General features: G+C 37.9%; 1 protein-coding gene across 2 annotated transcripts in view; it reads left to right on the plus strand.

Annotated features, from left to right (window-relative positions):
• Window positions 1-2989: 2989 nt before the first annotated feature.
• The window catches only part of VRK1 (VRK serine/threonine kinase 1), a 53228-nt gene continuing 42923 nt past the window's right edge, over window positions 2990-13294 (plus strand). Inside the window, exons 1-2 of one of the 2 annotated variants that reach the window (XM_089908186.1) lie at window positions 2990-4434; window positions 11325-11489. In XM_089908186.1, the coding sequence (XP_089764312.1) occupies window positions 11330-11489 (160 nt within the window). In that variant the 5' untranslated portion in view covers window positions 2990-4434; window positions 11325-11329. The remainder of the gene's footprint in view (window positions 4435-11324; window positions 11490-13294) is intronic. The other variant, XM_022576138.3, reaches the window with a different exon arrangement.

Below are 13294 nucleotides of genomic sequence, written 5' to 3' on the forward strand. Positions count from 1 at the left end.
AGACGCGCGGGCCCAGCGGCCATGGCTCACGGGCCCAGCCGCTCCGCGGCATGTGGGATCTTCCCGGCCCAGGGCACGAACCCGTGTCCCCAGCATCAGCAGGCAGACTCTCAACCACTGCGCCACCAGGGAAGCCCTTGAGTGTTATTTTTATTTTAAATTTAAAAGGAGGCATGGAATGGTAAAAGTTTTATATTTCTTGTCAAAAAGTTGCAACCATCTACTCTAGTAGCACTACCAAATAACTTAGTTTAAGTTAAAGGGAGAATAGGGCCTAGTCCTATCCCGTACTTTTGAGAAATGGAAGTTGATCCATTATAAAACCCCTACCTTGAGGTGACTTTAGTGACAATGGCACTTAAGATTTTGGTAATCATGATATCAAGTTTAGCCTACAGATGAAATGGATTTTGAGGATGGAATAATACACGTTAGCCAGAAATATAAAAAAAAGTAAAAATTTTGGTGAGAAATTGGTCAGTGGGAGAATTCTTCTTGAGTGTTCAGAGTATGATTTTCATTTTGATTCATTTTGATTCATTTTGATTTATTTGAAGGACTGTGAATTAAAATGCAAGTATAAACCCGTTCCAAATATTATGTTTACCCTTTTGCTAAAGTCAGAGTCCTTATGGTGGCTCGCGGGGCTCCATTTGATCTGTTGCTCCCGTGTTCCCTCTCTGACTTCTCCTTCTTTCCCCTTGCTCAGTCCACACCAGTCACACTGGCATCCTTACTCTTCTCCGGTTGCGGGACAGGCTCCTAACTTAGGGTCTTTGCACCACTCATCCCTCTGCCTAGGATATCTGCCCCAGATACTCACGTGGCCTCCTTCCCATCTTTGCTCAGATCTCACCTCCTCAGTGGGGCTGACCATGACCTCTCCGTTAATACTGCACGCTGCCCCCGGTCACCTTACACTCCCCGTCCTCTATCCCCTCCCCTCAACCTGCTCTACTTTATTCTTTTTTGAAACATAGCATCTGCATTCTCTAAAATATTGCCTATTCTCTAAAACTTACCCATTATGTTAGCTTTTATTATCTGTCTCTTCTAGAATATAAGTGTCAAATGGTAGGACCTTTGTTTTGTTCCTTGAAGTATAGCAAGTGCCTAGAACAAGTGCTTGGCCTGTGGCAGATTATCAATAAATGTTTGTTGAGTGAATATATGAACAAATCATTACTCTTCTTCATAAGTTCACATAATTCACAGTTAACCTTTATTTACTGCTGTGAAAACAAGTAGATTTATGTAATTAGCATGTATAAGAACAGTCTTTGAAATAATACCACTTGTATTTGTACCTCCATGTTATGAGTCAGAATTTCCTTCCTTTTTTAAGGCTGCATGATACTGTGTTGTACATCTGTACCACATTTTGTTTATCCATTTGCCTGTGGGCGGACACCTAGGTTGCTTCCACATTTTGGTGGTTGTGAATAGTACTGCTCTGAACATGGGTGTGCAGGTATTTCTTCGACACTATCAACTCTTTTCAGATCTGTTAGCTTAAAGGAATATTCATATCAATCAATTATATTTTTTGTATATGCCTCCATCTTAATTTTAAAGCTATTAATTTTATTTCCAGAGGTCTTAATTTTATTTAATGGCATGTTTTTATTTTATGTAATTTATTCTTATAGAATTTGTATTTTGATGTATTTGGTGTAAGACCATGTACGATGGTCTGCTTTTTTAGCATGATACAATCCTGGAAAACTATACATCAAAAAGTGGAACAAAATCCTTGAAAGAATGAGGTGTTACTCACTGTTGTGTTTCCCAAAGTACCTAGACTGTGAGTGGCCGGAAACAGTAGAGTGAAAACCAGTAGAGTGTTGTGTTGTGAAAGCAAAAGGAAAGAACGTTTCAAGAAAGAAAGAATTAACAACAGTGTTGAGCACTGCTGGGTAATGAGCGGAGCAAATGAGATGATTCCTCGGGTCATTGGGTTAGTGCCCTGAGCAAGAGTAGTTTGAGTGGGCTTGTGAAGGGAGAGTCCGGATGGAGTGAGTTGTGGGGAGGGTGAGGAGAAAGGACATGTTCATAAGTACAGGCTTGGTGCTGAAAGGGAGAAGAGAGTTAGGATGATAGTGCAGGGGGGTTAAAAAACATTTTTTTTTTCCCCCAATGGGCAAGCCATGAGCATATTTAAAAGCTGATGGGAAGGATCTAGTTGAGGGAGATGTTGAACATTTGACAGAGGGGTTAATTAATAGTTTATGTCAGGACGTCGGAGGGGATGGGATGCAGGTGAAGAAGGAGCTGATGTTTGATGGAGGAGGAGGGCTTCCCTAAATTGTGATCACAGAAGGAGGATAGGATGGATGTAAAGTTAGGCCTGAAGTGGGTGCAGGTGGTTTGTAGGTTTGAGTCTTGGAAAGATAAAAGGAATTTCCACTTGAAGTTTGTGGCTTTTTTCTCTAAAGCAGCAGATGAGGTCATCTGTTGAGAGTTATGAGGGGGAATTACAGTTTTGAGGAGAATAAATAGGGTTCAACATGGATTTCAATTGCTGGGCTTTTAAAAGGAATGGCATTATATATTAAGGATAAAGTTAGATGTCAGGTATTTGAGGAAAAGAAACTTAACCTTTCTGCTGTATAATTTTACGCATTTATTGAAATCCTACCAAGTGCAGTGTATTGTAAGACAGCTCTCTTACCTAGTGAGTTCATAAACTTAAGGGAACATTTATCAAATGCAATAAGAGGTAAGAACAGTGCTGAAGCTTCAGAGGTCATATCTGACTGCAGAAGAGCTAGATCTTACGTTTGGTAGTGTATATATGTCCGTGCCACTCTCTCACTTTGTCCCAGCTTACCCTTCCCTCTCCCCGTATCCTCAAGTCCGTTCTCTAGTAGGTCTGCATCTTTATTCCCATCTTGCCCCTAGGTTCTTCATGACCATTTTTTTGGGGGAAGCAGCCACATAGCACAGGGAGATCAGCTCGGTGCTTTGTGACCACCTAGAGGGGTGGGATAGGGAGGGTGGGAGGGAGAGAGATGCAAGAGGGAAGAGATAGGAGGACATATGTATATGTATAACTGATTCACTTCGTTATAAAGCAGAAACTAACACACCCTTGTAAAGCAATTATACTCCAATAAAGATGTTAAAAAAAAAAAAGAGCTAGACCTTTGCATATGGAAAAGATTTCACCAAGTGTAGATAGGGGAGGGTGAGAAAGTGCTTTCTACTACAAAGAGTGGAGCTGAGAATATGCTGGTACCATGTTAATGGCATGGTGAAAATTATCCTTGAATCACTGTGTCTCTATACAGTTTTAAAACATCAGAGAAGCTTATGACTTTAAAGAAAATTTCATAAAAATATATGACCCCCTCAAAGGAACTTACGTGCATACCTGTTTTAGGGAAAATTTATGACTAGTCATCCAGTATGTGACAGGATTTATACAGCATTGTAATTTCCCAGTTTGGGTATGATGAATTCATAGAGCTCATTAAGTGTAAGTGGAATTATTTGATTCATTCAAGCTTTTTTCTCTCCTCAGCAGAAGATTAAAAAAAATATTCCAAACTTGAATCCAGGACTTGGAAAATGCCAGTTGTCTAAATACAGTACCATATTGTGATAAATATAGCTATTGGAATTTTAAGACTCTTTTCACAAAACTTTTAATATTCACAGCAGAACTTTTTCTGGAATGTTATCTGAAAAACAGAGGACCATTTTATTACCAGAGCTGACTATTAATTAGGGTATTGTTTCAGATATAAAAGTTGATCTGCCACTGAAATTCTATTTGAATATGTATAGTTCCAAGCTTGCTTTGTGTATTTAATAACTTCAGTACCATAATTACTCTGTTTACAATTAAATTTTGGTGAATATGCTAATATGGGATATACCAGCAAGTGATTTCAGTAAAGGGCAGTGTTGATTTGCATTTTCATGTGCTTTTCACTTGCATCTGAATTTCATTTAATATCAGTGAGAAAAGAAGTGGTCAGTTTATGTAATGGTCAGTGACGGTAAACTTTCTTTTCTTTGAAATCTCTCTGTTGGATTGGCCGTCATAACCTGCTTTGCTCCAGGTGGGCAGAAATTATGCAGAAAGATTTAATTTGGTAGAGGTTTGTGCCCTCCGTTTTATTCTTTAATAGAAACCTTAATGTAGGTATTGGTTTCATTATTAGGAGAAACCTATAATGTACTAAAGCAATTGTTTAATTCCAATGAGTATTTTAAGTTCTTTACTGAGGTAAATGTTTATGGTCATGTTATTTACTACAGTTTTTGAGCAAGGACTTCTGGTTTTAAATAATTCTCCTTTCTTCTTTTCAGAAATCCTCTGAAAAGGAACAAGGAGATTTGAGACACATCGATTTCATATTCTCTGAAACTCGGAGACTTCTTTTACTCTGAACCAGAAAATAAGAGGTGCTGCCAAGCGCAGTGAAGGTCAGGTGGGGTTGTGGGAGGATGTTGAAGGTGGCCCTCTCAGGTCTGAGACCCATCTCAGACGGAACTGGCAGCAGAGTAGGGTTCTCCAGAGGAAGTGGCCCACCCCGAGGGGCACAACCACTGGCCTTTGTTGGGAAGAACAGGAATGGGTGTTGGCAGAAAAGGGCCCTAGGACACTTGATGGCATGATGAAATGTTCTGTATCTTGATCAGGGTGGTTGGTTCTCAAGTGTGTATGCATGTGCAAACGTTTGTCAACCTGTGTATACATTTGTGCAGGTTATCAATTTATTGCTTCTCAACTCCAAATACACTTGTTTTTGCTCTGTTGGTGATACTTGAACTAGACCCTGTAAACGTGTTTTCTTCTCCAGCACAAGGTTAGGTTAGTCAGTAGAGGGTGAGGGACAGACACTGCCAGGCAGAGTGGGGAAGGGGCTTCTCTTGCTGTTGTAGTGTGCTTTTTTTTTTTTTCCTCTCTTAAGGCATGGATGCCAGCATGCTTACTCTCTGTGACTTTTCTTTAGTACGCTGGTAGGCAGTATCTTGCTTCCACCAGGACCCCAGCGGGTGGATTCCTATGGACCAGCTGGCACCCTAGAGAACTCTGCCACCCGGTGGGCTGTAGCTACAGCCTTTCCAGTGAAGAGTTCATTTCTGTGTTCTCTCCCTTAACCTTGTAGATAGTATCTGCTCCCTCCCTTTTCTATTCCTTAGAGTTCTCCTTTTAGTAGTCAACCACCTTTTAGAAATTAATAGTTTTTTATATTAAGCGTTCTTGTTTAAGTTACTTGTGCATTTTCTTTTTCTCCTGATTGGACCCTGTTACAACACTTAATGTTTGTGTAATTTACCATGTTAATTTTACATAACTGAAAAAATAGAATGAAATAAATCATAAGTGTATAACCTGATTAATTTTAATGACGTGAACATACAGTTCAGATATCACCGAGACTGGGGTATGGAACATGACCAGATCCCCAGAAACCTTCTTCTTCCAACTCATAGTCATTTCCTCCTCCCAGTGGTTTCTGCTACTTGACTTCTTTCATCACAGATTAGTGCAATGGAATCATGAGTGTCTCGTCTTGTGTCTGGCTTCTTTTTTTGAACTTAGCATTGGGAGGTTCATCTATTTTATTATGTCCATTTTCCTGTTGATGGACATGCGGGTTTCCAGTGTTTCGCTATTTTGAGTAGAGGTGCTGTTATCCTTTTGGTGGACATGTTTTCATTTCTCTCAGGTATATACATAGAAGAGGGATTGTTGGGTCAGGTAGCAGCTGCTGCAGAACAGATTTCAGAATGGCTGAAGCACTGGCCCATGTGTGAGAACTCCACTTGCTCCACCCCCTTACCAGCGCTCAGTGCGTCAGCCTCTCGGGCTTGAGATCTTCACAGCTTCTAGGGGATAGGTAATTCCAATGCTGTGTAAACTCTTTATATTGTGGTAAGAGAAGAAAAACTTCAAAAGTGTTTTTATGACGTGAGCATAATATTGATATCAAAACAAATAAATATGTTAGAAAAAAGAAAACTACAGACCAGTCTTACTTATGAATATCAATTTTGTTCCTAAATAAAATATTCGTAAATAGAATCCAGTAGCACACTCTAAGAATCATAACCTTAATTAGGTAGTATGTTTTTTTAAAGGGTGGTTATCATGTTAAATTGCCCTGCATAACTATGTGGTGTTCCAGCTGCATTTGTTTAAGTCTTTTGTGTCTCTGTACATTTTAAAAGATGAGTTATTGACCAAATGCTTATTTATTAATCTACTGCCATTGCCACCCCCTTGCATCCAGCAGAAGCCAGCCTCTGAGCTGTCGGTTGTCTGTGGCCAGCCTAAGATTGTAGGGCTGGCAGAAGGGAGGCCTCCGCATCTTTTTTCCACAAGAAGCCACTTGTGTAAAGGGAGGAAGGGAGTTTCATTTAGGGGCATTTTAAAGAAAATTTTGTGTTGTAGCGGCCCCTTTCTACCAGAGCAGCAGAGTATATTTCAATGACTTCTTCACGTTCACGTGGAGTAGATAGAAGTGTGAGGGAAGTTTTAACCCAAGCATAAAGATAGTTTCAAGTAGTAATTAGTAAACCAACATTCCATTTCATTCCATTCCAAAGAAACGTAATCTAGGACCTACATTGTACAAGTTTGTATGAACTTTTTCTGTACTTAGTTTACTTGGGTTGGTGTGATATATTTAAGTTCCTCAAACACTTGTGGATCTCCCTAATGTGTATGGAGGGCTGACTAAAAGGAAAAAAAAGCTGGATTCCGACCTCATATCTTATACCAATATAAGTGTAGACAGATAAAAAATTTACCAAGAAATTTTATGAAACCGTAAAATAACTAAAGGAAAACATGGAGATGTTTGAAAAAAGAAATTTGACTGGGAGAGGTCTTTTAAGGATGACATAAAACCCAAAAGCTAAAAATAAACAGTATTAAAAGATAAATAAATTGGAAGAAGTATTTGCAATGTAAAGAGCTAATTTCTTTAATATATATAGAATATATAAGAAGTGCCTATAAATAAAAAAGCAAAAGGCTATTAATAGTTCACAGGAAATGAAGTACAGATTTTACTTTGGAGACTTTTCTTTCTTTCTTTTTTTTTTTGGATGTGTGTGATTGGACAAGCTCGTGGAGTATGAAAAGATTTCCAGTTTTGATCCTTTGGGGATTGTTAATTATAGGAGCAGTAATTTTTTAATGTTTAAAAACCATAAAATATTTCACAATACAGAAAATCTTATTAAACAAATACAGACCGAATGAATTAGAAGGTACTTTTATAACCACCGCCTATGTCAAGAGATATTACTGAGCCCACCATGTTCCCCCTCCTAATCACAGCTTTCTTATGCTCCCCCAAAGTAAGTTCTAGCTTTTATGGTAATCGTTTTCTTTATAGTTTTAGCACTCAGATATGCATCCCTAAACACCGTGGTTTAGATTTGCCAGATTTTGTTAGATATGTTGTTTTTAAGTCTTTTTTTTTTTGCGGTACGCAGGCCTCTCACTGTCGTGGCCTCTCCCGTTGCGTAGCACAGGCTCCGGACGTGCAGGCTCAGCAGCCATGGCTCACGGGCCCAGCCGCTCCGCGGCATGTGGGATCCTCCCGGACCGGGGCACGAACCCGTGTCCCCTGTATCGGCAGGCGGACTCTCAACCACTGCGCCACCAGGAAAGCCCTGTTTGAAGTCTTTTTAAATCTAGTTTTCTTCTCCCTCATCTCTTCTTTTCCCCCCTTTATTTGTTGAAGAAATGGTGTTATACGCACTGTAGGGCTTCCCACAGTTAGGATTTTGCCGATTGCATTCCTGTGTTAGTTTATCATATTCTTCTGTTCCCTTCATATCCAGTGACTTGATAGGCTAAATCATATTCAGGGTCCGTTTATTTTTTATTTCTTATTTCGCAGGATTACTTTATGGGTAGTGGCGTGTTTTTTTTTATCAGGAGGCATATAATGTCTGGATATCTCATATTTTGATGTTAGTAGCTATCATTGCTCAATGTCTGGATCCATTAATGCATTAGGAGGTGGAATTAGTGTTAAGCTAAAACCATTCTTATTCACTTATTAGCTGAAATTTTTCTATAAGGAGAAATTTCTCTTCATCTTCTATTTGGTTACCCAGTGGTACAATTCATGTAAGAAAGAAAGGATAGATGCTGGATTCTTTCCCTTTATTTACTGGTTTTCAAAATTGAGTGGTTTCCTGTTATCCTCTAGAGATGACCACTTAAGTTTTCTTACTATTACGAACTCTTGGTTTTACCCATTTTGTGTGTTTCAGTCCATTATCGTTATATTTATTGACTCAAATTGGCTCATCTTTGGTAGTGGGAACATCTTTCAAGTTGACTCCTTAGACATATTTGACATAACTCTAGCAGTTTTTGATAGCTTCCTTGACATCTAGAAATGACGAGGTGTTCCAGGTTTATCTTGTACATTTCCAGCTCCAGACCTGGAATCAGTCATTTCTTCAAGGAACCTGGTTTCTTTTAACAGGAAATGGTATTTCAGGAATACCGTTTGTGTACTAGGGATGCTCATTGCTAATGGGTTATTTATTGTTTCTAAGCTTTTTTTTGTGAATGGGGCTAGGAAATACAAAGGGGTGTGTGTGTGTGTATATATACTTTCTGTAAAAGATAAAGTACCTTCTGAATTAAAAAAATACTTCCAAATATAATCCTACCTCTTCTTTCAGCTGCGTCCTTTTTCTTCCATATTTGAATCCTGATTTTTAAGGACACAGTGGTGATAGAATTAAAACATCACATAATTATTCACTTGCGCTATTCCACATCTGTGACCATGATAGCTGTAGTTAACAAAACTAAGTATCACCACAATATGATTACTGGAAAGTTGATTTTTTTTTGCATGTTTTCCCATTTTTTGCGATTGTACTATGTCCACATTGTCAGAACATATACCCATTATCTATTCTAGCCTCTCCTTTATAACCCTTGTTGAAACCCAGTTCTACAAATAAGCATTTACTGCTCACTGTCAGCTCTTATAGTGGCTTTTCTTTAGTGATTTTAGATATCTGAGGCTTGTTCTCTAGTAGATTCTTATTCCCTTTTCCCATTTCCGTGTTGATAACACTTTGAAGTCTTTAGATTTGAAATTTAACTGAGTATAGATTTTTTGGTTCAGGTTTTCTTTCCTTGAGTCTTAAGTATGTTACTTCCTTTTTTTTTTCTGGCATAAAATGTCGCTGTCAAAGTGATGACAATATGATTTTGCTTTCCTTATAAACTATCGTTTTTTGGCCTGCATGCACAAAGAATATTTTCTTTTACTATGAAGTTCAGTAATTTTACTAGACTAGGCTGCGTCTTAGTGTTGGTCATTCTGGGTTGATTAGTATGTGGTGTGATCTTTCATTTGGGGTTTCACTTTTTTTTTTTTGCAAGTTCAGGAAAGTCTTTTTGAATTAAAGCATTTAAACTGTCTTAATAAGGAAGACAATTTTCTTACAATAAGGAACTCATCAAATAGGACATTACTCTGATGATTTGATAAAGCTGGATAAAATTTAGAAGGCATTCATTTTAGTATTTGGAAGTACTGTGTGGCTTAGTTATTTCTTTTACTCAATCTACTGTAGCTCTAAAAGTCACCTTTTTTGGTGTTTTGAGTCTGGGCTGTCATGGTTACAACTGAAATTCCATTCAGGAAAGTTTTATAATGATTACAGACATATTAAGAGAATTAGTTGATATGAAGAAATAACGGACACACTCATTCTGAAGATTCTTTTGTTAACTTAGAGAAGATTTAGACAATGAAGATGCATCAGTATTCTGTAGGAAAAAGTTAAATTTAAAAATCCCCAATAAATTAATAAAGAGCATTTGCATAAATGGAGTCTGTGTATGTGGAGTGATATGGGTGGATATTTGCTAAAAAAATTTCCAATCTAATGTAGTATGTACGTATTTAGAATATCTAGGCTCAAAACCAAACTACTTATGTAAATTGTCAGATCTTAACAGACATCTTTCAGCTGAATAGCCATTTCAGATGTTGGAGACTACCTTACAACTCCTATCACCCTCTTTACTGTATCTCTAATACAGTTTTAGGGAACTATAGGATCCTAAAAACTATTTGTTTTAAATCTTTTTCAATTAATAGATTAAAATAGATTAACCTGAGAGTTTGAAATCACACACACCACACATACACACAGTCTGGTTCATGCTTTCTTTTCTTCAGTCTTAAGTGTGTTACTTGCTTTTTTTCTAGGCCACTGAGTTCATACCCTTGCCCAAGAACTTGGCCCTTACTCTACAGCTTGCTAGCCTTGCTGGTCACCATTCCTGACCCACCCTTCCTTCACTCAGTGAAGTAAGTTATGTCTAAGGGCACTTAAAGCCCAGAGAGAAGTGACTTGATCAAGATCACCCAAAACTGGCCTCATACCTACACTCGAATCTAGGTCTTTTCCTTATAGACCTGTGCTCTTTTCGCGGTAAAACACTGCTCTCCATGAATGCTATGCTAAGCTTGTCTGTTAGTAAGTAAAGTAAATAGGAATTCATCTCCAAAAGGATAGTTGGTGAGAGGGGAAACATACAAATGCTGGATATCACCAGCTTTGCCTTTTCTGTGAACCCAAATGACTAAACAGCCGTAATTTCTCCTGGTCACTCCTTCATTATGGTGACTTTTGTAATTGTGGGTCATGTTGGTGAGGCTTTGGAGCCAGGGGATCCTCAGTGCAGATTTCTATTGTTCGGCCACTTAGTAGGTATATGACCTTGGACAGGTTGCTTAACTTGGCTGAGCCTTAATTTTGTCATCTGTAAAATGGGGATGATAATGTAATCTTCATGGAGTTGTGAGGATGGATGGAAGCCTATGTGTAAAGCATCTACTATCTTGCCATAAATACTCTTTCCCTTTCCTCTCATGTTAACTGTCTTGTGTTTTCAGTGTCTACTGTGTTCTTATCCCATCAACATTGACCTTTGTAAAATCCTCATTGCATTTGTATAGAGTATGCATTCTAATTGGATGTACCTTTCCCCCTCAGCTTCATAGAGCAATTCTTTTGTTGTTGCTAAATAGCATTTTTAGTCATAGATGATATTATACCACTGGAACTTTAAATATTTTCTTGAAAGTAATTGCATGGATCATTTTATTTATTGCTTCCGCTCCTAAGTTAAGAGATAATCAAAAGGATTGAGCACGTATAAATTAGAATTAACAGATGTCCTTTATTTAAGTTTTGGAGTAAGTAGGAATTTGAATAGCATCTTTGTTGCACAGAAGCTTTCCTTAGTGAAAAGGTTTTTAGCACTTCTAGGATTATAATATTGAATGTTGCTTTGTTTTGTATTATAGTGAAAATGCCTCGTGTAAAAGCAGCTCAAGCTGGAAGACAGGGCCCTGCAAAGAGACGTCTTGCAGAACATTTTGCAGCCGGGGAGATAATCACTGACATGAACAAAAAGGAATGGAAACTAGGATCATCCATTGGCCAAGGTGGCTTTGGTTGTATATATCTTGGTAAGTGTATGACTACTTCTAATTGTCAGTCCGAAGATGTATATGCTTTGTTATCAAAATATTGATAGTTTCTTAGTTGCAAACTTTTACAGGATGTTTCTAATAATCTACAGTCAACAAAATATTGTATAATTAGGCAAAAATGCATCTGCGACCTGGGAGTGGAGAAGACAGTTGATTTAATCACAGTAGAAACAGGATAAAATATCAGTAATATTGTCATTAGTGAGCATATGGCTTTAGATTTTTAAGATATTCTATATAATATTAATCTCCTTTGAGACCCAAAGAAAGCCATACCTTTCTTTCCCCACCTCCACCCAATTAGGATGTATTCCCTTTGTTCTGGTTTAATTTGGAGATTTTCAGATCTTTAATAGGTATGGATTTACCTTTTCTTTTTATGCAACCCTAATAGTCATCACAGTGGAATTTAGGAGAATGACCTAGAAGTTGCATATTAGGCCTGAAATGTGCTATTTAATTAGCGTACTTACCCTGAAATCTGGGGGGACCCATTGTGGAACCCTGGGATTCTGTAAGTTAACTAATTGGTTGATTTAAAAAATATTTTACGTGATTACTTCTAAAGCTGTCTGCTTCACCAGGAATATTAGTAGTGATACAGTGCATTTCATAATTGCTTTTGATATTTCTTTCTAACTTTTCCGTTATATATTCTTACTCCACCTCTAATCTTGATTTAATTATTTGATTTCTGCCATGTGGTTTATAAAATTTTATTTTTAGCAGTGAACGCTTTTTTATTTTCAAGCAACATCTTAACTCAGAATACTAATATTAATACTAGATTAGCGTCATGTGAAAACTTATTAGAGCTGTACATTTTCGGGTCCCACCCCAGACCTACAAATCCCCACCTGTAGGAAATGTGATTGAACAAGCCCTCCAGGGGATTCAAATGCCTGGGAAAGTTTGAGAACCACTGACATAGATGGAAGAGCAGCAGCTCTTACTCAAGAGGTGTCTGACTCAACCGGGACCAGTGGGCTGTAGTTGGTTAGCTGCAGTCTCTAGAGGTATGTTCATGAAACATAGTTTAAAAACCAGCACTTTACTGTATTTTATAATCTCTCTAGGTTAGTGGCACCTGTCTTTGGGGAAATAGTTGTAGATTCTTTAGTTTTGTTTGGAACCAAACCCATTCCAGTGAACAAGGCTTTCTGACTTAAGCCGAAAGCCCTCATAAATCATGAAAGGTTAGGGCTATATTAGCCAGGTATATATTTTTGACCTTGTGATTTAGAGATGGCAGATAATATAAGCTCTCCCTACCACAGAATGTGTGGACTTAGGACATCCTATATTAGGGATGGGAACTTGTCTTAAAGCAAGCAAATTCTTCATTTTGCATTATTAGTTAGTTTGCTTTTGTAACCTTTGGCAAATTTGCAACTTGCTTTGCATGTGTGCTAGCTGTTTTATTTGTGTTTGTATTTATCATCAGAAAGTGCCACCTAATAATATTTTTTAAATCTAATGGTTTGACAAATTTCTGTGGCAAAACTTTGCCTTTTAAAAACTGGATCGATCAACCTGGAGAAGGGATTTGCTTTAATACTGCTGCCTCCACTTTATCTCTCTGTGCCCACTGACACCAAAACAGCCATATTCAAGATCATCAGCAATTTCTAATGAAAGTTTTCTGCTAAAACGTTGCTTCTGAATTTTGTTTAGATACTTTCTGCAGCATTTGATACTGTTCATCTTTCTTTCACATAAAAGTTGCTTCCATTGCCTTTCATGATAACATACTTTCACCTCTGTTTTTCTCCTACCTCTCT

Source organism: Delphinapterus leucas, chromosome 2 (assembly GCF_059928025.1).
Source record: "Delphinapterus leucas isolate spDelLeu-1000000601 "Yukka" chromosome 2, BTC_Dleu_Yukka2, whole genome shotgun sequence".
Taxonomy (NCBI): Eukaryota; Metazoa; Chordata; class Mammalia; order Artiodactyla; family Monodontidae; genus Delphinapterus; species Delphinapterus leucas.